The sequence below is a fragment of the Schistocerca piceifrons genome, chromosome X, assembly GCF_021461385.2.
Source record: "Schistocerca piceifrons isolate TAMUIC-IGC-003096 chromosome X, iqSchPice1.1, whole genome shotgun sequence".
Taxonomy (NCBI): Eukaryota; Metazoa; Arthropoda; class Insecta; order Orthoptera; family Acrididae; genus Schistocerca; species Schistocerca piceifrons.
Window position 1 is genome coordinate 288284028 of NC_060149.1, and position 26515 is coordinate 288310542.

At 44.0% G+C, this 26515-nt stretch overlaps 1 protein-coding gene across 1 annotated transcript in view; it reads right to left on the reverse strand.

Annotated features, from left to right (window-relative positions):
* LOC124722314 (rho GTPase-activating protein 7) overlaps window positions 1-26515 on the reverse strand; it is a 558315-nt gene that overhangs the window by 72394 nt on the left and 459406 nt on the right. Inside the window, exons 11-14 of the mRNA XM_047247494.1 lie at window positions 18785-18944; window positions 14863-14965; window positions 2896-2992; window positions 2718-2865 (exon numbers count right to left, since the gene is read on the reverse strand). Coding sequence (XP_047103450.1) covers window positions 2718-2865; window positions 2896-2992; window positions 14863-14965; window positions 18785-18944 — 508 coding nt within the window. The remainder of the gene's footprint in view (window positions 1-2717; window positions 2866-2895; window positions 2993-14862; window positions 14966-18784; window positions 18945-26515) is intronic.

The following is a 26515-nucleotide window of genomic DNA, read 5'->3' on the forward strand; positions in this document are numbered from 1 at the left end:
ATACTTCGGGGGGGGGGGGGGGGGAGGGGCTTGGGAACATGGCACTTGCATTAAGAAGCTTTCAGTTCCCATGGGTTTCGCTCTAAAATTTAAAGTTACTGTGCTCTTGACTGACTAGGGGTCCGCCATGGATTTTCGGCTGAAGAAGGGGTCCGCCAGGTGAAAAGGTTGGGAAGCCCTGACCTACCTAACTTAAGGACATCACCCACATCGATGCCCGAGGCAGGATTCGAACATGCGACCGTAGCGGATAAGCGGTTCCTGACTGAAGCGCCTAAAACCGCTCGGCCAAAACGGCCGGCAGCAGTTCGGTCCCATAGAACCTTACCACAAATTTCCGGGGAGGAGATGGGCATAGAAAGGAGGAGATGGACGGAGAGAGGGGGGAAAAGGAGATGACACAGAAAGGAAAATGGAGGAGATGGACAGAAAGATGTGGAGTAGAAGGTGGAGAGTCAGAGAGGCAGGAGGACAGGGATAGAGAGTGGGGGTGGAGGAGGTGGACAGAGAAGGGTGAAAAGGAGATGGACAGCGGCGTGGAGGGAGGGAGGGCAGGGGCGGGTGCAGAGTAGATGGACGATGGACTAATAGAACTGAAATAAAATACAAACCAGGGCATCTACATCTACATCCATACTCCGCAAACCACCTGACAGTGTGTGGCGGAGGGTACCTTGAGTACCTCTATCGTCTCTCCCCTCTATTCCAGTCTTGTATTGTTCGTGGAAAGAAGGATTGTCGGTATGCCTCTGTGTGGGCTCTAATCTCTCTGATTTTATCCTCATGGTCTCTTCGCGAGATATACGTAGGAGGGAGCAATATACTGCTTGACTCCTCGGTGAAGGTGTGTTCTCGAAACTTCAACAAAAGCCCGTACCGAGCTACTGAGCGTCTCTCCTGCAGAGTCTTCCACTGGAGTTTATCTATCATCTCCGTAACGCTTTCGCGATTACTAAATGATCCTGTAACGAAGCGTGCTGCTCTCCGTTGGATCTTGTCTATCTCTTCTAACAACCCTGTCTGGTACGGATCCCACACTGCTGAGCAGTATTCAAGCAGTAGGCGAACAAGCGTACTGTAACCTACTTCCTTTGTTTTCGGATTGCATTTCCTTAGGATTCTTCCAATGAATCTCAGTCTGGCATCTGCTTTACCGACGATCAACTTTATATGATCATTCCATTTTAAATCACTCCTAATGCGTACTCCCAGATAATTTATGGAATTAACTGCTTCCAGTTGCTGACCTGCTACATTGTAGCTAAATGATAAGGGATCTTTCTTTCTATGTATTCGCAGCACATTACACTTGTCTACATTGAGATTCAATTGCCATTCCCTGCACCATGCGTCAGATCCTCCTGCATTTCAGTACAATTTTCCATTGTTACAACCTCTCGATGCACTACAGCATCATCCGCAAAAAGCCTCAGTGAACTTCCGATGTCATCCACAAGGTCATTTATGTATATTGTGAATAGAAACGGTCCTACGACACTCCCCTGCGGCACACCTGAAACCACTCTTACTTCGGAAGTATTCTCTCCATTGAGAATGACATGCTGCGTTCTGTTACGTAGGAACTCTTCAATCCCATCACACAATTGATCTGATAGTCCATATGCTCTTAGTTTGTTCATTAAACGACTGTGGGGAACTGTATCGAACGCCTTGCGGAAGTCAAGAAACACGGCATCTACCTGGGAACCCGTGTCTATGACCCTCTGAGTCTCGTGGACGAATAGCGCGAGCTGGGTTCAAATGGTTCAAATGGCTCTGAGCACTATGGGACTCAACTGCTGAGGTCATTAGTCCCCTAGAACTTAGAACTAGTTAAACCTAACTAACCTAAGGACATCACACACATCCATGCCCGAGGCAGGATTCGAACCTGCGACCGTAGCGGTCTCGCGGTTCCTGACTGCAGCGCCAGAACCGCGCGGCCACTTCGGCCGGCCGCGAGCTGGGTTTCACACGATCGTCTTTTTCGAAACCCATGCTGATTCCTACAGAGTTGATTTCTAGTCTCCAGAAAAGTCATTATACTCGAACATAATACGTGTTCCAAAATTCTACAACTGATCGACGTTAGAGATATAGGTCTATAGTTCTGCACACCTGTTCGACGTCCCTTCTTGAGAACGGGGATGACTTGTGCCCTTTTCCAATCCTTTGGAACGCTACGGTCTTCTAGAGACCTACGGTACACCGCTGCAAGAAGGGGGGCAAGTTCCTTCGCGTGCTCTGTGTAAAATCGAACTGGTATCCCATCAGGTCCAGCGGCCTTTCGTCTTTTGAGTGATTTTAATTGTTTCTCTGTCGTCTATTTCGATATCTACCATTTTGTCATCTGTGCGACAATCTAGAGAAGGAACTACAGCGCAGTCTTCCTCTGTGAAACAGCTTTGGAAAAAGACATTTAGTATTTCGGCCTTTAGTCTGTCATCCTCTGTTTCAGTACCATTTTGGTCACAGAGTGTCTGGACATTTTGTTTTGATCCTCCTACCGCTTTGACATAAGACCAAAATTTCTTAGGATTTTCTGCCAAGTCAGTACATAGAACTTTACTGCTGGTAGCCAGCTAGTTGATAAATATATTTTAATTTACCTTCTGGGGAGACTCAAGCTCGGAGCCTTCGAGTGCGAGCCTCTCCTCTACCCGACCACTGGTTCCTCCTCCCGAAATACAACATGTAGGATGAGGCCGGGTGCCTACCTTTGTAGTCGGGCGTCTTGATCTTGCGGATGAACTTGGGGAGCTCCCAGTTCCAGCCGGAGCGGTGAGTGGGGCAGTACTTCTCCATGCAGGCGGTGAGCTTGAGCAGCGCCAGCTTGCGCAGCACGAGCATCTGGCCGGCGGAGAGCGCGCCCAGCTGGCGGCGCTGCCGCTGCCTCTGCGCGCGCCGCTCCTCCCAGCCGGCAGCAGCAGCAGCCGCGGCCACAGCAGCCGCAGTCAGCCCAGCACGCCGGAAGCTGTGCCAGCGCACGCACCTGCCGCAACATTGCTCTGTTACGCACCGTCGCACTGAAGCGTGCACATCTCTTCCTTCCATCTGATTTTAGGTAGCCATTTACAGGGGGGATCTACAGTTTAACGACAGGCGGATATGGATTACGTTTGTTCCGCTAGAGGCGATGAAATTCGCCCTACGGACGGTTCTTCCCCGCTACGAGAGTCTCATTTGCTATGTAGCCGAAGTGTAGTAAGGATCACGTGACTCGTCGTGCCGATTTACCCAGCAAAACTTGCTTCCATTCCAGACCCACACCGCCTCACAGGCGGATATCCCGGGCAGAGCAAATATTTCCCCGCCTCATAGACTGATGTTGTGAACTCACACTATTGTGCCTCACAGGCGGATGGTCCAACTTACTCTTTACGTTCTTTTGCATAAAATTTTAGTTACCTGATTATGCTACAGCTTAATTTATTTTTTAGTAAGTTTGCTTAGAGGAATTTAGACTGAATAACTTTATACATGAAATCACAACAACCAAATTAATTATTTTTAGGAAGGGTTACTGTTGGTATTAGTGCGTTTCTCTTCTTTTGTAAATTACAATTTTACTCGCTCGAAATATTTTCTGCAGGTATGTACTTTACACAGTTTCATTTTTGATTTCATTTATTAAGGCACTTTCATTTTACTATTGTTTCTTGATTGCTAGTTCGTAAATACATGTAACTTGTTTTACAATTCTTTTCGTTAATTACATTCACGTGGGAATTCCTAGTATACAGGGTGGTCCACTGATCGTGACCGGGCCAAATCTCTCACGAAATAAGCGTCAAACGAAAAAACTACAAAGAACGAAACTTGTCTAGCTTGAAGGGGAAACCAATGGCGCTATGGTTGGACCGCTAGATGGCGCTGCCATAGGTCAAATGGATATCAACTGCGTTTTTTAAAATAGGAATCCCATTTTTTATTTCATATTCGTGTAGTACGTAAAGAAATATAAATGTTTTAGTTGGACCACTTTTTTCGCTTTGTGATAGATGGCGCTGTAATCGTCACAAACGTATAAATACGTGGTATCACGTAACATTCTGCCGGTGCGGACGGTATTTGCTTCGTGATACATTACCTGTGTTAAAATGGACCGTTTACCAATTGCGGCAAAGGTCGATATCGTGTTGATGTATGGCTATTGTGATCAAAATGCCCAACGGGCGTGTGCTATGTATGCTGCTCGGTATCCTGGACGACATCATCCAATTGTCCGGGCCGTTCGCCGGATAGTTATTTAAGGAAACAGGAAGTGTTCAGCCACATGTAAAACGTCAACCACGACCTGCAACAAATGAGGATGCCCAAGTAGGTGTTTTAGCTGCTGTCGCGGCTAATCCAATTGCGCGAGAATCGGGAATCTCAAAAACGTCGGTGATGAGAATGCTACATCAACATCGATTGCACCCGTACCATATTTCTATGCACCAGGAATTGCATGGCGACGGCTTTGAATGTCGTGTACAGTTCTGCCACTGGGCACAAGAGAAATTACGGGACGATGACAGATTTTTTGCACGCGTTCTATTTAGCGACGAAGCGTCATTCACCAACAGCGGCAACGTAAACCGTCATAATATGCACTATTGGGCAACGGAAAATCCACAATGGCTGCGACAAGTGGGACATCAGCGACCTTGGCGGGTTAATGTATGGTGCGGCATTATGGGAGGAAGGGTAATTGGCCCCCATTTTATCGATGGCAGTCTAAATGGTGCAATGTATGCTGATTTCCTACGTAATGTTCTCCCGATGTTACTACAAGATGTTTCACTGCATGACAGAATGGAGATGTTCTTCCAACATGATGGATATCCGGCACATAGCTCGCGTGCGGTTGAAGCGGTATTGAATAGCATATTTCGTGACAGGTGGATTGGTCGTCGAAGCCCGCGCGTTTACCGGATCTGACGTCCCCGGATTTCTTTCTGTGGGGAAAGTTGAAGGATATTTGCTATCGTGATCCACCGACAACGCCTGACAACATGCGTCAGCGCATTGTCAATACATGTGCGAACATTACGGAAGGCGAACTACTCGCTGTTGAGAGGAATGTCGTTACACGTATTGCCAAATGACGGACATCATTTTGAGCATTTATTGCATTAGTGTGGTATTTACAGGTAATCACGCTGTAACAGCATGCGTTACCAGAAATGATAAGTTCACAAAAGTACATGTATCACATTGGAACAACCGAAATAAAATGTTCAAACGTACCTACGTTCTGTATTTTAATTTAAAAAACCTAGCTGTTACCAACTAGGGACCGATGACCGTAGCCTGTTACCAACTGTTCGTCTAAAATTGTAAGTCATATGTTTGTGACTATTACAGCGCCATCTATCACAAAGCGAAAAAAGTGATCCAACTAAAACATTCATATTTCTATACGTACTACATGAATATGTAATAAAAATGGGGGTTCCTATTTAAAAGGTCTAGCGGTTCCGGCGCTGCAGTCCGGAACCGCGGGACTGCTACGGTTGCAGGTTCGAATCCTGCCTCGGACATGGGTGTGTGTGATGTCCTTTGGTTAGTTAGGTTTAAGTAGTTCTAAGTTCTAGGGGACTTATGACCTAAGATGTTGAGTCCCATAGTGCTCAGAGCCATTTCAACCAAGCCATTTAAAAACACGCAGTTGATATCCGTTTGACCTATGGCAGTGCCATCTAGCGGGTCAACCATAGGCGCTATGTGAATGTGAATAAAAAATTAAAATCTTTCTATTTGACCACTTCACTCATTTTGTATTTTCAGATAAATCCCAATATTCAATAACGACTTAATAAATATCAGAAAGAAGGGATATTCGCCCCACAGGTGGGTGTTCCAACTCCCTACCCGCCTCCCAGGCGGACGTTCTCAGAAAGCAATGTAAAACGATGTATTTGTCTAAGTGTTAACACGGATTACGAACCTCTAAGAAACTCTGTATGTTTCACATACACAAATCTTTGCGAATGGTAAAACAAACGGTTAGCGACAGGATAAGTGGGGTAGGAGGCGGTTCCGACATACGGCACCGCGTTCGGACTGTGCTTCTGCTGTGCTCCTGCCGTGCAGTCCTACATAACGTACCGAGTACGAGTTGTGTTCAGTCACCAATGAAGCAAATGGACGAGGATGTTGTTGTGGCTCTCGGGACATACTTATAAGTGAAACTACGCTTCGATTTTGATTGGACTTGAATTTGTTGTAGTGTAGAGCAAAATAAACGACAAATATTTTATACTTGCCCATACGGCCGTTAAGGAGGTGAAAGACTGCCTTGAAAAAAACTGAGCTTAATACTTCTGAATGAATACCGTTGAATTGGTGACAGATATAAAAAACAAACCTTAAATAAAAGCTCTATCGTTTTTTATGTACGTTACACGGTGCACCCATTTGTCGAAAATAAGATAGAAAAATCTCCATATCGCTCTATGTGCGCCATATATATGCCCCCTTCGATGCCAATTGTCATGATGGGTTGTTTAACAGATAAATGTATTCTAAATATATATTCTACATATATTGTTCTATATTTTTCTTTTAATTTTATTTATCTTTTAATCATGTATTGTATTGGTCTTTCCTTTTTACATCGGCCTTATTTTCTTTTTTGTTTTCAAGTTGTAACATTTTCAGATTTAATTATTTTATATTCGAAACTGTTTGTCCATTATTGTTGTAGCATTATTATAAATCTGTACAATAATGAGGAAGTCCAGAATTGTTAGGGTCAAAAAAATGCTGAATGCGCTTTGATTTTTCGCACCAAGAGAAGTTATTTCGAAAAAAAAAGACATTTTCCACATATGTGGGTGCACCGTTATAGCGGGCATTAATGCGATAGAACTTTTATTTGATGTGTCTTTTTGTATGTTTCCGTTTCAACGGTATTCATTCAGAAATATAAAACTAAATTTTTTTCAAGGAGGCCACATGAGCACGTATAAAAAAATATATGCCTCTTATTTGCTCTACACTACAGCATATTCAAAACCAATGTGAGAATTTTTGACTTGAGCATGTCTGCTGTAAATTTTGAGTATTGCCTTCTCGCAATGTAACTTTAGTAAGTAACCTTTCTATGTTATGACATTTTTCGTCTTGGTTAATGTTTCCGTCAAACCTTTAAATTTTCATTCTGATGAGGACAAACTTAGAGCTATCGAAACGTAGGTAAATGTGTTAAACAGTTATTTGGAACCGGCTGGCCGTGTTACTTCTCCATTAAAGCTTATGTACGGTTGCTGAAGGACAACCAAGGTCAAAACTGTAAGCAAGTGTAGCTGTATACCAGAAGCCTAGTTATTTGAGAAATCCATGTACTTTACAATCTCTCTTTGATTGTTGGGATACTGGCTACTGGAATTACGAGTTTCCACAGACAGATAGAGTTACAAAGTTATCATTGCCTACCATCGCTATGTGGAAACGGGGTACTATGCAAAGTGAACAGGACGAGTTCAGTCGCAATTCTATGCTTCGTGACACAGTCGGAGCACAGTCGTAACACAGTTTGAACATGGAACGCAATGTGGAAACCAACCCTAAATTCTTCGACCGACTGGTCGTCGAATCCCAGCCTTTGCATTTGTAAAGTGGCAATGAAAGACCTAAATCAAAACAAGGCTCTGAGCACTATGGGACTTAACATCTATGGTCATCAGTCCCCTAGAACTTAGAACTACTTAAACCTAACTAACCTAAGGACAGCACACAACACCCTGACCCCGCCGGCTAAATCAAAACAGGGCACCTGGATTAGACATTCCCTCAGAATTGCTGGGATTCTTAGTAGAGCCACCTGGTGTGCGAATTACACATCTCATGCAGAATGCCCTCAGACGTCAATTATAATGTAATAATTCAAGTTGCAAAGAAAGAAAGCGCTGACAGGTGTATTACCGAATCATCAGTTTACTAACCCACGGTTAAAAAATACTCCCTCGAATTTTTTACAGACAAATGGGAAGCCTGCTAGAAGCCAACCTCGAGTAAGATCAGGCTGCGTTCCGGAGAAATATAACGTCGCGCGAGGCAACAATGTTCCTGCGCCTTATCTTGGAAGACACACTGACGAAAGGAAAAACCTACGAGAGGACTTCAAACAATTAGTTACAAACTATTGCGGCAGCCCAAGTAACTTTTATTGAATACTGTACTACACTTTAAAGTGACACAGATACAGGACACTATTGGAACTTTCTGGCAGTTTAAAACTGCGTGCCTGACCGGGACTCGATCCCAAGACCTTTGCCTTTCGCTGACAAGGGCTCATCCGACTGAGGTATCCAAGCACGTCCCACGATCCGCCCTCACAGCTTTCCGTCCGCCAGTCCCTCATCTCCTACATTTCAAATTGAAGTTTGATATCAACGCCCGCTCCTCTACCGAGTGTAAATTTCATTCTGCAAACAAACCCCCAGGCTATGCCCAAGCCATGTCTTTGCAGTATCTTTCCTTTCAGGAGCGCTAGTCCTGCAGGGCACGCAGGAGAACTGTGAAGTTTGGAAGGTAGGAGATGAGGTGCTGGCGGAAGTAACGCTGCGACGACGGGCCATTAGTCGTGCAGGATAGCTAAATCCTGATAGTACCGTCGACGTCGGAATGCGTCTCCTACGTGGAGCTACACTACTGCCCATTAAAATTGCTAGACCAAGAAGAAATGCAGATGATAAACGGGTATTCATTGGACAAATATGTTATACTAGAACTGACATGTGATTACATTTTCACGCAATTTGGGTGCATAGATCCTGAGAAATCAGTACCCAGAACAACCACCTCTGGCCGTAATAACAGCCTTGATACGCCTGGGCATTGAGTCAAACAGAGGTTGGATGGCGTGTACAGGTACAGCTACCCATGCAGCTTCAACACGATACCGCAGTTCATCAAGAGTATTGACTGGCGTATTGTGACGAGCCAGCTGCTCGGCCACCATTGACCAGACGTTTTCAGTTGGTAAGAGATCTGGAGAATGTGCTGGCCAGGGCAGCAGTCGAACATTTTCTGTATCCAGAAAGGCCTGTACAGGACCTGCAACATGCGGTCGTGCATTATGCTGCTGAAATGTAGGGTTTCGCAGGGATCGAATGAAGGGTTGAGCCACGGGTCGTAACACAACTGAAATGTAACGTCCACTGTTCAAAGTGCTGTCAATAGGAACAAGAGGTGACCGAAACGTGCAACCAATGGCACCCCATACCATCACGCCGGGTGATACGCCAGTATGGCGATGACGAATACACGCTTCCAATGTGCGTTCACCACGATGTCGCCAAATATGGATACGACCATCATGATGCTGTAAACAGAACCTGGATTCATCCGAAAAAATGACGTTTTGCCATTCGTGCAGCCAGGTTCGACGTTGAGTACATCATCACAGGCGCTCCTGTCTGTGATGCAGTGTCAAGGGTAACAGCAGCTATGGTCTCCGAGCTGATAGTCCATGCTGCTGCAAACGTCGTCGAACTGTTCGTGCAGACGGTTGTTGTCTTGCAAACGTCCCCATCTGTTGATCAGGGATCGAGACGTGGCTGTACGATGCTTTACAGCCATGCGGGTAAGATGCCTGTCATCTCGACTGCTAGTGATACGAGGCCGTTGGGATCCAGCACGGCGTTACGTATTACCCTCCTAAACCCACCGATTCCATATTCTGCTAACAGTCATTGGATCTCGACCAACGCGAGCAGCAATGTCGCGATACGATAAACCGCAATCGCGATAGGCTACAATCCGATCTTTATCAAAGTCTTAAACGTGATGGTACGCATTTCTCCTCCTTACACGAGGCATCACAACAACGTTTCACCAGGCAACGCCGGTCACCTGCTGTTTGCGTATGAGAAATCGGTTGGAAACTTTCCTTATGTCAGCACGTTGCAGGTGTCGCCACCGCATCTTCTTCCTGTCGGTTAAATTTCGCGTCTGTAGAACGTCATCTTCGTGGTGTAGCAATTTTAATGGCCAGTAGTGTACGTCTCGCGTACTCTACAATGGCCCTCTCACTCCTCCCATCTCGACCCGTCGCTCAGTACGTCAAGGCTGCCTGCTCTCTGCACTGTTGTATGCTTTCGTCATAGAACCGTTACTCTGCGTCCCCCCCCCCTCCCCCCCGTCAAAGCCTATCTGGGATGTCTCTCGGTGACCATGTATTCAGCTGCACTTCTTTTGCAGACCATCTCGACATCGTTCTTCGTAGCGGCATGGTTTACCACCTACGGCGAAGATTCAGGAAGGTGCCAGTATTGGAACAAGGCCAAACCATTCCATTGCCGGTACTATTCCAAAGTACCGTTATCAATGATGGCGGCCATGACGTCAGAGACACACACCCCCGCCTACATATACGCGCTAGGCATAGCCTTTCGTAAATGTTTTCATAACACCGTCACCATTCCAAAGCACCGTTATTCAACAACAAGTTTAAGTTAAGCAGAGACGCTAAAACAACACGCCATTCAGTTTAAAGGACGATAATGAAGTTCATCACAAGAGATAGATGCTCTGAAGTCCAGCCATGAACCTTGACCACTATCACTGATTTTTACTTGCTGTAACGTGCAAAACTAACTCTTGTTTTGTACAACAGATAAGCATGACATTGAATTGAGCCTACCGTTACAGACAGAAGCAGACTAGGAGCGGAAGACCAATGCCATAACCAGTCAAACAAGCACAACATCAAAGGGGTATCGGAGAAATTCGGAGGTTCAGTGACCTACAATAATGTGGAACAAATGTTTTTAATTGTTCACAGATAATAGCAGCAACTGAGCGACGCCAGGGAAAGGAGTTTACTATAAAAGACCACGGTATGTAGTAGTAGCATGTTGACGTCAACTGTAGAAAGTAGAAATAGAGAAATTAGTAGTTAGAGACCATGTGGTGATGGGATTACTAAATTAATAAACGTTTGTTTTATCCACAGGAAAAGACCATCATGCTTCTTTCTATAATTTTGTTTTGAAAATTTTGTTTAAGAAATGTCTTTCTGTAAAATAATTGTAATGTATTGTACGTGATGACGTAAGAGGAAGTGACTTAGGCAATAAGTAATCATGTATAAAATATCGTATCCTTAGTGAGTGCAGTTACACTTTGTGGCGGTGACTGGCCAGCTGACGACGAGCGGAACAGCAGACGAGAACCACGAGGGAACTTCGTCCACATGAGCACGTTTGCTGCTGCTGCTGCTGCTGCCACTGGCGGATCGTGAACGCTTCATTTTTGCACTTTTAATTACGAAGACGTGACAAGTACTGGACGAACGAAGAATACGAGCAGTGTGAGAGTGAGGTGGACCGTGCACTGATTTATATAGATCCTGCCTAGCGCGTGTATGTAGGCGCGGGGTTGTGACATAGAGAGATGACGCTCTCGCTCGCTCTCTCGCTCTCGCTCTCTCTCGCTCTCTCTCTCTCTCTCTCTCTCTCTCTCTCTCTCTCTCTCTCTCGCACCGCGCCACGGCAATAGGGACTAGACACGCACCACGTGGTGGATACACTGGGTGCGATCTTGTTGTTGTTAAATGACGGTGCTTTGGAATGGTGGCGGTGTTATGAAAACATTTACGAAAGGCTATGCCTAACGTGTATATGTAGGCGGGGGTGTGTGTCTCTGACGTCATGGCCGCCATAATTGATAACGGTACTTTGGAATAGTACCGGCAATGGAATGGTAGCGGCCTTGTTCCAATACTGCTGCCTTAACGTCCGCCAATTGAGCGCCATGGCTGTAGGTGGAGGAGTTCCTGTGGACAGCGCTGTTCCTTTGCGTGTAGCTGATACTGTCCGATCCTTAGGACTCGACTTCGCAAGCGATCTGTGGCACACGATTGCCCTCAACCGCTGGCCTGTACTTTCTCAGCTAGGAGTTGGGTTTTTAGATCACCGTTTACGAGCACTCGATCTTCTGCAACGGACACAATTTGTAAATGTATATTTGGCTACACGTATCCCTCTCGTGGCACAGACACTTCTATACCGCCATCCATGGCCCACCGTATGCTAGTGGCATTGGGTTCATTTGTTTGCCACGGCTTGCTGTTCAAGATGAGGTAGAGACCCCGACCCTCCCGCGGTGCAGGGGCGGTTTCGGTCTGTACCATGTGCCTGACAGAGCGATAGCCCTTTTCACTGGCTCTCACATGGGGTTGTGGCGCCGTTGTGCTACGTACCTTACCGGCCTATTGCTAGAGGCCCTTGCATCACAGCCGGGCGGAGTGGCCGAGCGGTTCTAGGCGCTACAATCTGGAACCGCGCGACCGCTACGGTCGCAGGTTCGAATCCTGCCTCGGGCATGGATGTGTGTGATGTCCTTAGGATAGTTAGGTTTACGTAGTTCTAAGTTCTAGTGGACTGATGACCTCAGAAGTTAAGTCCCATAGTGCTCAGAGCCATTTGAACCTTGCATCACACTCTCTCTCAGCACGTATCCTGCTTTCGGACGACCCGCCGCCCTTCTTTTACTTTAGCCACTTTTTTCTCGACCGTACTGCAATAATGCCAGCGCAGTTGTCATCTACGGAGGCGACCTATGGCTTTTTTCAGCAGCATAGGTCACCGAGAGTGGCTGAGGAGGAGCATTCCCATGTCTACTGGCGTGCCGTTTGGCGATCAGTGTACGCTCCTTATCTTGACACTGACATGCAGCCTGCGTGGTACATTGCTGTCAATGGGAAGCAAGTATGCTGGTCACGCCTTCACGGGATTCACCTCGCAGACACCCCGTTGTGTGTCGCCTGTGATGCTTTGGGCACAGACGAGCATCGTCTAGTGTGCGGATCAGCAAGAAGTGCCTGGTTATTGGTGCGACAGATGTTGTCCCTAATTACCCATACGACTCCTGATCAGATACCTACTCAACTGCTCCTCTTTTCAGACGCGGGATACTTCCCGCAAGAGAAGACGAACTCTGTGACGTAATTTGTGGACACGCAGCTCAGTGCTTGTTTGCTGATGGAGAGAAAAGTATTCTTGATTTTTGGCAGTTCCTTATTGAACGCCATTGTGCAGCTGTCCGCAGTCCAAAATACAAATTTGTTTTCCATTTTCTTTTGCAGTGTCTTCCTTAACCCAACCCAGATCTGGGGTGTTCCTGTCATGACGAGTTGATCCCCGTCTCTTCCACACTTAGAACCGATATATACATCAAAAAAAGTTTTGTATCATCTCGGCTCGCAGAACTCCTGAAGATAGACGATGACTGTGGATATTGTATCACGCACAGTCCCTTTGACTGTTCAGAGATGTCACTAAACCCGCCCAGAGGTGCAAACAGCCATGCATGTGCAGCGTCTATTATACGGAGGGGATCCGACAGCCGATCAATTCCAGTCATTCCACCAGGAAGGAGGTACACGGCTCGTGTTGTCTGTAGTTCAACCATGCCTAGACGGTCAATACCGCGGTTCGATGGCGTCTGCATTGTTACTTTGTGCCAAGAAGGGCTCTCAACAGGGGAAGTGTCCAGGCGTCTCGGAGTGAACCATAACGACGTTTCCAGAATGAGATTTTCACTTTGCAGTGGAGTGTGCGCTGATATGAAACTTCCTGGCAGATTAAAACTGTGTGCCGGACCGAGACTCGAACTCAGGACCTTTGCCTTTCGCGGGCAAGTGCTCTACCAACTGAGCTACCCAAGCACGACTCACGCCCCGTCCCCACAGCTTTAATTCAGCCAGTACCTCGTCTCCTGCCTTCCAAACTTAACAGAAGCTCTCCTGCCAACCTTGCAGAACTAGCACTCCTGGAAGAAAGGATATTGCCGAGACATGGCTTAGCCATAGCCTGGGGGATGTTTCCAGAATGAGATTTTCACTCTGCAGCGGAGTGTGCGCTGATATGAAACTTCCTGGGAGATTAAAACTGTATGTCGGACCGAGACTCGAACTCGGGACCTTTGCCTTTCGTGGGCAAGTGCTCTACCAACTGAGCTACCCAAGCAGGAGAGCTTCTGTGAAGTTTGGAAGGCAGGAGACGAGGTACTGGCGGAATTAAAGCTGTGAGGACTGGGCGAGAGTCGTGCTTGGGTAGCTCAGTTGGTAGAGCACTTGCCCGCGAAAGGCAAAGGTCCCTAGTTCGAGTCTCGGTCCGGCACACAGTTTTAATCTGCCAGGAAGTTTCACAACGATGTTGTTCGGACATGGAGGAGATACAGAGAGAATGACCGCTACCTACGGATTACGGCTAGGAGGAACCCTGACAGCAATGCCACCATGCCGAATAATGCTTTTCGTGCAGCCACAGGACGTCGTGTTACGACTCAAACTGTGCGCAATAGGCTGCATGATGCGCAACTTCACTCCCGACGTCCATGGCGAAGTCCATCTATGCAACCACGGCACAATGCAGAGCCTCACACACACTAAATATGTGTGATGTTTAGTACGTGTGAGACTCTGCACAAATGGACCATAAGGAAACTGTAAGTACAAATTCTTCCAAATTTCGCCACTAACTTCACAAAAAGATCGACAACCAAATAAAAATCGCTTGTTTTTTATATATATTGCAATAAAGTCAACGAAATGAAGCAGAATCTCACACATCGACATTACGTAGGAATGACATAACGAACATAAAAAACGCACTTGAAAATGGGGATCGTTTCCCGAAACGCGTCGTGTGAAACATAAAATAAAGAAAATCGTGACTGGTAGAGATGAGTTATCTATAAACAAACCCACTGTATAAAAGTAGTCTTTGGCATCACGACTACAGGAAGGACGACGACGACGACTTCTACTTCTGCTACTACTTCTATTACTACTACACTGGTCGGATCAAGCAATAACAGTAAATAACAGCACTGAAGGAGTCTTTTGTATGGTGTAAGATGCCTTACCTATGCCGCGGGGAGGCATCTGCTTCGTCGCGGTCGCTGTCAGCCAACGTGCTAGTTGACTCGTGGCTATCCAGCGACGCCGACAGTGCGGATTCGCTGCCCCCTGCAACACAAACACACAATGTTTACATGCGACAAAACTTCCAGAAGACGAAAACCGAATTTCGGCAACTGTTTTTCACTGTCGTGTTTCCATTTTAAAGGCATGAACTGGATTGTAGACCGGTCAAATATGGTGTCTGGAAATCAGCTGTTCCGATTTCCGATTTACTCAGCACAACGGCTGTTTCTCTTCTGTTAAATGTTAGAGGTAGGCAGCTTCATGCTCGAACTAATATTTCTATTTCTCCGTCACTGCACGAAGAGTCACACCGTCCAGAAAAACCACGCACGTTTCCAAAGCGATTGGACGCTTACATGGGAGCGAAAATCGATCGAGGGAATCAAAATCCGGCCAGAACCGCGTTTCCACATTCGGAATTGGAGTCTATACGTGGCAAACCAGAAGCGGTACTGGGAAATCGGTATATTAAATCCGGTTTTGGGAGCCTAGTGTAAACATAATGAGAGTGATCTATTTTAAGAAAACAAATGCAAGGCAAGGCATCGGTATTTTCCGTGACCAATACGAGACACTTGAGTGTGTAAGCCGGCCGGAGAGGCCGAGCGGTTCTAGGCGCTACAGTCTGGAACCACGCGACCGCTACGGTCGCAGGTTCGAATCCTGCCTCGGGCATGGATGTGTGTGATGTCCTTAGGTTAGTTAGGTTTAAGTAGTTCTAAGTTATAGGGGACTGATGACCTTAGAAGTTAAATCCCATAGTGCTCAGAGCCCTTTGAACCATTTTTTTGAGTGTGTAAATCACAATATTTTGCTAGGCATAAACGACTCAGATCGTACTTAACAAAAAAAAAAAAATGCAGAAAATTGTGTACCATAATTAGCTGTAGACAGGAGATTTTTTCCGAGTTAGGCGGCGGCGGAGGGGGCGGGGGAGGGGCAGATATTAATACAGTGTCATGCATGTAAATGACTCTCCCGATTAAAGTTATTCTATTGTGAGAGAATATTTATTTGTTTCAGATAAACACTATATTTCATTTCATTAGAGATTGGTTAAATCAGTAGCCCTGTTCGACTTTAAGACGTTGACAATGCAGTCTGTGTTTCAGGTCAAGAGTTCTGCTGACCTATTTTAATGTGTAGCGCATTCTGGTACGATGACAAAGCTCACGTACGGGTTGCACTTTTCCATTATAGATACAGGTCAATGATCGAAGTGGCTGTACATACTATGGTTGTGCTGAATTAATGACTTCTTTCAAGAAATTTGTACAGGCTGTGTACACAAAAACAAAAAGACTATTACTACACAGAAAGAAGAATTATTTATTAAACAAGTGTTGTAAATAAACCGGTGAAGTCGTGCAGCAGTAGAGGGAATTATGAATATGTTTAATAGAATTATTGAATATGAAGAGATTCTTCAATCGCTGCTTGGTAGAACAATTTCACAGTTGTAAATATAAAGTGTGGTTTATTGTATGGTTTTCTGTAAACAGTCTCTTCTCATTAAAAGAAAGCGGCGTATTTAATTCTGGACATCGGAGGACACAGTCCCAATCATAAATTTAAATAATGGAATAGAATAAGTAACGTAGACTGTTGAACAATTTTTGGCTGACCAACTGATGAGAATTTAAAAAATAAACAATTTTAAAGGTTCTTAAGCAACTCAGTTCAGATACTATTGCACTTTGTGTCATTGAAAGCCTTGGAATCAATATTCTTTGATTATCTCTATTCCATAATATCAATAGTCTTTCGGAGAGAAACTTTTCTTTCTCGGAGATGAATTTCCCGGAATTTAATTCCATACGACATTACTCCATAAAGATAATAAAATAATGTTAACTTACTGATCTCTCTTGAAGGCTTCCAGTTGCACAAAGTGCAAAAGTAGCTGAACTGAACTGCTTAAGAACCTCTAACTACATAATCAAAACTATATTTTATCTCGTATAATTTGTTATAAACTATCCATTACAATACAATACAGCATCGATTATCTGAAAGAATCCGTAAAAGGGCGCGGGGAGGAGGGGGGGGGGGGCAAATTCGGATTCGAACTTCGCAAAAGTGCCTAAGAAATGTGCCAAAATTAAGAAGCAAGGAATGTGATTTCATATAACAGATCATGTACGAAAACATATTGTAAGAGTGTCCGCAGAAATGTGACACAGAGAAACAGTGAGTTTAACACTAATCCCTAGATACATATTTTGTGTCACACTTCTTACAGCCGCGTGGGATCAGCCGAGCGGTCTCGGGCGCTGCAGTCATGGACTGTGCGGCTGGTCTCGGCGGAGGTTCGAGTCCTCCCTCCGGCATGGGTGTGTGTGTTTGTCCTTAAGATAATTTAGGTTAAGTAGTGTTTAGCTTAGGGACTGATGACCTTAGCAGTTAAGTCCCATAAGATTTCACACACATTTGAACATTTTTGAACTTCTTACAAATAACTCAGAGAACCGATTACCTAGCTCACTTTTAAAAGCTCTAAACGGCTATTAAAGAAGTCAACAGTTTAACTTGGTTTTGTTTCAGAGCTGAGACTCTTTTTTGTCGTTAATTATCGTAAACATTTCAAAGACAACAACTGGACAGCATCAGATTCTTCTTCTGGTTCAAATCAGTTCATAGCCGCCTCAAGACATTCTCACTGAATGGCTCTTTTTTTAGCGCGGTCTTTGCCGCTAGGGCGTCAGTCATCGATGAATGGCAGTACTCGAAAGCCAGGCTCATCAACATCATGTTCGAGCCAGTCTTCAGTTTTTTCCTGATTGACTTCTTCAAATTCTGAAAAGTCTTTGGTTAGCAACAATGACGGCTGCCAGGGAGGGAAAGACCGCCGGACTGGCTAACTCATGGTACAGCCAGCCCTGTGCCAGAGCAACATGTACATGGCGAGCGCCAGTTTAAATTTGCCGACTGGAATGCTTTCTGTTAAGGGGGGTAGGACGTCAAACGGGATGACTTGGGGCAGGAGAGACACCACAGGAATTTTTAACTTCCACTGTCTATACTTTTAAAAATAAATCCATAAAACTTTGTCAGAATGACCAGAAAGGATTCAGGATTTTCACTTATAGTGGTGGAAGTCCAAAAATATAAGAAAATAATTTATTTTTTTAAATTTGTATTTCACCTTTTTTTCACTTACCATTGGCTGCATTTGTTGCTATAGGTACACTTTTCTTCATAAGTAAGGAAGATTCTTCGATTAATTTTGCACAGCATACAAACCATACTTACAGGTGTATGAAACTCTAGAATTTTCCAAATATATTAAAAACTGTGGTAAAAATTGAGATAATTAACTATAATATTTGAGTTTTTTCTAAACATAAAGTTTAAAATGTAACAGCACATTCATCTTTTTCATAAATTAAATAATTTCTAGAGTTTCATACACCTGTAAGTATGGTTTGTATGCTGTGCAAAATTCATCGAAGAATCTCTCTTACTTATGAAGAAACGTGTACCTATAGCAACAAACGTAGCCAATAGAAGTGAAAAAATGATGAACTTTCACATGTAAAAAAAAAAAATATTTTTTTTGAACTTCCACTGCTATGATTGTGAATCCTAAATCCTTCCTGGTCACTCTGACAAAGTTTTATGAATTTATTCGTAAAAGTATAGACAGTGGAAATTAAAATGTCCTGTGGTGTCTCTCCTGCTCCAAGACGGCACATTTGACGTCCTATCCCCATTAACGGATCTTTCGGTCGATCGATTTTCGGATAATTGATGCTCTACTGTAGTAGGAAGAAATGACCTTCGTTGGTCTCGATTAAAAGTGGCGTGAGCAAAGACAGGATTGAATACTAGTGGTGGTAAGTGATTTTACGGGGCCATTACCTGCGGCGAATGATTCGGCCTTGTGGAAGGAGTGATGGACCGGCGTCTGGTGGCGCAGACTGCCGCCCCGCAGCTGGGCGCGCAGATTGGCACTCGCCGAAGGCCTGTTGAGATCTTCATCCTGTGACCCCTTGCTGTCCGCGTCCAACAGCTCCAACACCTGCCGGCCAAGGAACCCTTCTTTGTACAGTCATGAAAATAAGTGTTCATACAGTAAGTGGTGACAAACTACGATGGTGTGTTGGGATAGTAAATCACCCACAGCGCCGATACGAATAAGTACGATGATGTAGCGTCAGGTAACCATATTCTTGGTAATGAAGCTTCCTGTATGTCATGAATATATACTGGGAAAATAATACATGTTACACTCCGCACGATCTACGACAGGGCAAAATGTATTCATACAGCGTATTACTTTCAACCAAACAAACGGCTGACGCAGCCACGGAGGGCATGCCACACTTGGGTAGTCGTGTGGCGGCCGTGAAGCAACAGCACGTCGAACGTGGGTACCGTGGAATAGCAGAATGGGCCGCAAGGGGAAGGAAACGACCACTGAGGAACGAAACATTGTTGTCGCCCAATATCTTCAGCACAAGTCGTATGCCGAAATTGCGATCATCATAGGACGAAGCCGAGCGACTGTGCAATCTATCATTAAGCGATATAAGGAAGAGACATGTAATAATAAACAGTGAACGACACGGTAGTCCACAGAAGCTTACAACAAGAGAGACCAGAATGCTACTAAGAATCACCAAGAAAACCCCGAAAACGACAGCGTCGGCACTATCCGCATATGTACATGACCACTTCCGAAAGGACATCACTCCAAGGGCAGTTCGTACTATTCTCAATCGTCCGGGCTACAGAGCCAGGGTCCCGAGACGACAGACCTACATCAGCAAAAAGAACAGGAAGTTGTTGTTGTTGTGGTCTTCAGTCCTGAGACTGGTTTGATGTAGCTCTCCATGCTACTCTATCCTGTGCAAGCCTCTTCATCTTCCAGTACCTACTGCAGCCTACATCCTTCTGAATCTGCTTAGTGTATTCATCTCTTGGTCTTCCTCTACGATTTTTACCCTCCATGTTGACCTCCAGTACTAAACTGGTGATCCCTTGATGTCTCAGAACATGTCCTACCAACCGATCCATTCTTCTAGTCAAGTTGTGCCACAAACTCCTCTTCTCCCCAATTCTGTTTAATACCTCCTCATTAGTTATGTGATCTACCCATCTAATCTTCAGCATTCTTCTGTAGCACCACATTTCGAAAGCTTCAATTCTCTTCTTGTCCAAACTATTTATCGTTCATGTTTCACTTCCATACATGGCTACACTCCATACAAATACTTTCAGAAACGACTTCCTGACACTTAAATCAATAACCGATGTTAACAAATTTCTCTTCTTCAGAAACGCTTTCCTTGCTATTGCCAGTCTCCATTTTATATCCTCTCTACTTCGAACATCATCAGTTATTTTGCTCCCCAAATAGCAAAACTCCTTTACTACTTTAAGTGTCTCATTTCCTAATCTAATTCCCTCAGCATCACCCAACTTAATTCGACTACATTCTATTATCCTTGTTTTGCTTTTGTTGATGTTCATCTTATATCCTCCTTTCAAGACACTGTCCATTCCGTTCAACTGCACTTCCAAATCCTTTGCTGTCTCTGACAGAATTACAATGTCATCGGCGAACCTCAAAGTTTTTATTTCTTCTCCATGGATTTTAATACCTACTCCGAACTTTTCTTTCGTTTCCTTTACTGCTTGCTCAATATACAGATTGAATAGCATCGGGGAGAGGCTACAACCCTGTCTCACTCCCTTCCCAACCACTGCTTGCCTTTCATGTCCCTCGACTCTTATAACTGCCATCTGCTTTCTGTACAAATTGTAAATAGCCGTAGGCTCCCTGATTTTACCCCTGCCACCTTCATAATTTGAAAGAGAGTATTCCAGTCAATATTGTCAAAAGCTTTCTCTAAGTCTACAAATGCTAGAAACGTAGGCTTGCCTTTCCTTAATCTATTCTCTAAGATAAGTCGTAGGGTCAGTATTTCCTCACGTGTTCCAACATTTCTACGGAATCCAAATTGATATTCCCCGAGGTCGGCTTCTACCAGTTTTTCCATTCGTCTGTAAAGAATTCGCGTTAGTATTTTGCAGCTGTGACTTATTAAACTGATAGTTCGGTAATTTTCACATCTGTCAACACTTGCTTTCTTTGGGATTGGAAGTGGCGGATGGAATTCGCGAAACAGCATGTATCCAAGACAGCAGACTTCTGGGATACTGTATTGTTTAGAGATGAAAGCAAATTTAATATCGTGCACAATGATGGTAGTATCTTGGTCTGGAGAAGACCGAATACAGACGTCGACCGAAACAACGTTCAGCCCACGGTGAAGCACGGAGGTGGTGGAGTGATGGTATGGGGCTGTATGTCAGCCTCCGGTGTCGGAAAATTAGTGTTTGTGGAAGATGCCATGGACAGATTTGTGTATATGAACATTCTCAAACAGAACTTACAACAGAGTGTTGACGTCTTGGGTCTTCCTAGAAATTATTACTTCCAACAGGAGAATGATCCCAAACATACGGCGCAAACTGTCCGGCTGTGGTTGCTCTACAACACTCCACACACTCTTAAAACTCCAGCTCAGAGTCCGGACCTGAATCCCATCGAACACTTGTGGACTGAGCTGGAAAGACGAGTGAGAAAACGCGACAGCCTTAGTAAGGCCTCTTTGAAAGAGACTCTCCTTCGAGAATGGGAAGGTATTACGTCGGAAACTACAAGAAAATTGGTCCATTCCATGCCACTCAGGTTGCGAGAAGTAATACAACGGAAAGGTATGCATACGAAGTTTAATCATGTCCTGGCTTTGTTAGAAGTGTCATTTTCTGTTGGTGTATGAATACTTAATTCCCAGCGCAGTAGAGAACTTGGCAGACGTTTTTGTATTTTGTTTTGTAAAGGCTTGTTTATTCTCGTTCTATATACCAGCATAGCTGCATTGGAGACTGGCCAATGTGTATAGTGCATATCCAATTAGTGTTTTTTGTTTCGTATTGTCAATAAAGGCAGTTTACTTTTCCACGCTCTAGTGTATGAATACGTATTTCCATTACTGTACACAGAGGCCTGCCAGATTATCGTAACATCGAACACACATTTCATTTCCAAAACGGTTCAAGATATCGAAACGGAGTTTTCGCTTAATGGCACATGGCATGGCAACGAGTTTGCTGATTTGAATACGGTGCCGTGAAGTGAGGTGTGCTAGGCCGAGGATGTGGATTTTCTCAACCCAAGTGGTGGGTCGGCGAGTTTGTTTATCGTCTGCCTCAGTAGCGACAACGCATTGGCCGAAATAGTAACGCGCGTTTGAGATAGAGACTTACTTTTCTAATGACCGCATTACTGTGGTCGCGCAGCGTGCATTTCGTGTACACTTCAATATTCCCGCCCCCATTTTCCTGGCTGGCATTCAATTACTTAGGGTAAGGATACCTACGGGGCAAGTGTTAATGCGAAAAGAAGAATGGGGTTAGCACGGCCCGTGAGATTACCACAAAACACCGAAGCAATAAGCGTTTTTGCGATCTCCTGGGCAGTTGGCACCTGAACATTCAGCTGCCCTTCGACTTCCTGATCGTTCTCCGAGGCGAATTCTTCAGTGTGGCCACCACTTAGCCTATGCAAGTTGGCTATGGGGTAAAAACAGTGAACGCTCGGAAAAACGCATGTGCACAGTTGCTTGGAAAGTTGCCTCGCAACGCGCTTGTGTTCTTTAGTGACGAGGCACACTTTCATCTGCACGAGTAAATAGAACATGCAGTACTGAAGTGTTAACAATCCCAGAGAACTTCATGAGCGGCTCCTTCATTCAGAAAGTGTGTTGTGCAGAGTCGAGAGGAGGGACTGTTGGTCGTTGCTCTTTCTTAAGAAAACGAGAATGCTGTAACTGAATGCTCATCGATCAGTGACAATATGGAGCGTTGTTTGTCGGCTACCATTTTATAAAACTTGTAATTTTAAATACCCAACAAAATATTTGTAAAAACAAACACAGTAATTACAAAGTTCAAATACAAACTATTCTTGTATTTTTGACCTTTCAGATCAGAAAGGTTTTGGTTAGACTGTCAATACATCTTTAGTATGTTTTTAAATGGAATTTATACATTTTTAGACAGCACTAAAGGACTCCTGAAATGACGAGTACAGTGATAAAACGCTTGTTAACACTGACGTTCAAACTTTTCGCAAAAGTATCTGAGAAATATACTAAAATTAAGAGGCAGGGAATGGTTTCAAATGCTTATTGTTAAGCAAAGAATAAGTGTGGTAAGTATTGCAAATTACGTGTTGAAAGAATTTGTGCAACTTGAAGTAGTCTCCACACGTATTTTTTGGTAACATAAAGTCTTTCAAATCTTTGCTTACGAGTAAGTCTGTGATTGATAGAAAATCTTTATTTGTGAATTAAAACATTGTTTCAGAAGCACATGTCTGATGGCGTTAGTGTTGTGAGAATACCGTGATATGTTCATATGTTACATTCGAATGCAGAGTCTTCACGTTGTTTATGCCTAAGGAGTTTTGTGTTTTCTCACAATATTTCATTGGATCAGAGTCAGTGGCCCACCAAAAATTATAAATCCACACAAAAAAAGAAAATAAGAGTTCGCGTCAACCGTATTTTTAAACAAATAAAAAATATTATGCAGTATTAATTATTTGTCTACAGTAAAATTCGAACATGATTCGTGTATATCTTCGTTATCTTCTCGGCGTGCGTCCTACATTGGAGCAGGGTGCACCTGCTTCCTCATTAGCTTCCATCTTGCGCGACCTTTGACGTCTTGATCGATGTAAACATCATTTCAAAGCGCTTCCTTAATTAAGATAATTAACAACAGCGTAATGATAATCACGAAATTTTGAAGTATTAGTTGAACATGAATTCACAGAGTACCAAAGTAAGTCAGATTTATGAACTTGAGCTCTTAACTTGTTCGTATAGTTAATGTGATACAGAATGTTTTGTACCAAAAAACTGTAACTAAACCCATTTTATTCATCTGCAGATATAGCACAAAGTACGGTAAAATTTCCAAGGCTCTCCTAATCCTACGTTCTTTTTTCTAATATCCTAGTTATTCGTACAAGTGTTAATGCAAATTTCAGTTTGTCAGACAATACTTTACAAAGAGAATATTCGAACAGCATCTATGAAATTCAGAACTTGCTGTGAATTCTTTGGAGGTCTTGGTAGCGCAATCCATTCGTAGACCAGCGAGTAGCCGTGAACAGTAGCATTTTCTAGTTTGTATACAGTATTTAGATTAGACATGATATTACGTACTTCTGTGAAGAAGTGAGCAGTAACTGTATATTTCCCTGTCTTGGGCAGTATTTCTTAACTTTTTTAAGTGCGTGTGTATTTTTCGAGAGTAAGCGTCGCGCGAACTGACTTTGCAGCGTGGTGTTGTAGTCCTTGCATTGAACAGTAGCCAGCAGGAGTACTAGCCAGTAGCAGGAGCAGCAGCAACAGCAACAACAACAACAGCAACAACAACAAAAGCAGCATCAATAGTACTTAGTTTGTATAGAGTGCCTAGTTTTCGCATTTTATTACGTGCTTCTACTTGAAAGTGATCAGTAGCTGTTCATTTACAGTCTGTGATCAGCAGTTCTTTTCATTCCTTTTAATTTCTCTATTCTGCGTAAGTGGGTGGAAAGACGCTTTATTGTGTGATTATACGATTGTCGAACAATCACTGGAAGAATTTTCCGCCTGCGTAGCTGAGTAGTAACGTGTTTGGCTGCCATGCAGAGAGCCCGCGTTCGATACCTGGCCGGACCCCCCACCAGTCCACTCGTGGACTGGGTGTTCTGTTGTCCTCACCATCCTATTGTCATCACCGACGCGCAAGTCGCCCAATCTGGTGTCACCTGAAATAAGACTTACAAGCCGGTGGCCTAAGTTCCCCGGATGGGGACACACGATCATTTCATTTTTTACTCGAAGCATTCACATCCATTAAATATCTGGGAGTATCGATACGGAGTGATTTAAAACAGGAAAACCACATAAAACTAACAGTATGAAAGGCAGGTACAAAAATAAGATTCACTGAAGGAGCCTCAAAAGTACTGGCCATCCACGCGGTAGACAGCTTACAAAATCCTAATTCCACCAATACTTGAGTGTGGTTGCTCAGTTTGAGATTCTTAACAGGTGGAACTGACTGAGGAAATGGAGTGGATCCAAAGATAAGTCTCGCATTTCGCCTCTAGTTAGTTTAGTAAGAGCGGAAGCGTCACAGAGAGAGAGATTAAATTTCAGAGGCAGACGCTACAAGATAGGCGTTGAGCATCACAGTGGTATTTACTGTAAAAACTCCAGGAACACACGTTTGTCGATTAGTCAAAAAACATGTTGCTTCCTCCTAACGCATTTCGCGAAAAGACCAGGAAGATAAAATTACAGAGAGCCCCGCTCATTCGGAGATTTAGCAATAGTCGATCTTCCCGCGCGCCATTCACGACTGCAGCGGTAAAGTGGGCAAATGACAGTAGTACACCGTAAGGCGGCTTCGTCATATAGCTACAGATGTAGACATTTGCTAACACTGTTCACCCCTGTTTCAGATGCACGTTTCAGGAGTACGTATGAGCAGGGTTCCGAGATATTGGCAAAACATTACACATACTTATTGTATGGAAACGCAAGCATTTTTGAGACCAGTCGTAAAGGTGACAGAAGAAAGAGCATAGAGCATTCAAGATGGTGAAAGAATATTCCGGAATGGAGCAGGTAAACATATTTCACAACATTTTGCTTTTACATAATCTTTCAACAGACTCATTCCTTCTTCGCAAAAGCTATACTGAGTAACTATAGTAGGCGTTAAATTAGAAATTTGAATAATAAAAACATTTGATTAAAATGATAAATGGGACATTATTTACATTAACTGTTTTACTTCATCTGTGTTTTGAAAACTTATTAACTATCTCATGACAATCAATAATTTAAAGCAAACTTGATCTCTAAACAAAATGTAAAGTTGGGCACTTCAGGGTTCTTGGTACGCTTGCCACTCAAACCGCTAATGGTAGGAGGAGAAATAAAACGTCAATCACCGGACAATATGTAAATATGCATATTTGGTTCAGTTTCTGTATCTTCATGTAGCATGGACATCAGTATTTTCTAACAAGTGCAAGTCATCCTCCATCATATAAAGTGCCGGTAACTATGTAAATATTGTCACACTGTGCAGGGGCACACGACACGTTGCCGAAGTCATTGTCACGTACTGAACATAACTGTGCCCATCTGCAGATGGGCATAGTTGGCAATGGCTAGTAACGGTGGTCGAATAAAAGGGTCTAAAAAGTACTTCGGGCAGGTTCCGATCCCTCAGGAATCTTTAATTGAACAACGGCCGTAGAGATTAACAACATCCATCATGGATAAAATGACATTTGTACATCGTTTATCGTAGGGATCTTAACTCACTACGGAGAGTGCCAGAGAGAGACTTTCAATGAACACAGTCCGTTACTTCTATATTGTTGTCAAAATAACTAATTTTATTATCTACTTTAAAATACACATTCATCTTCATCTTTCTCCTCATTAAGTGTTCCGAAAGGTAATCCCATGCCACGGGTGCAGAGAAATACTTTGCAATGCGAAATGA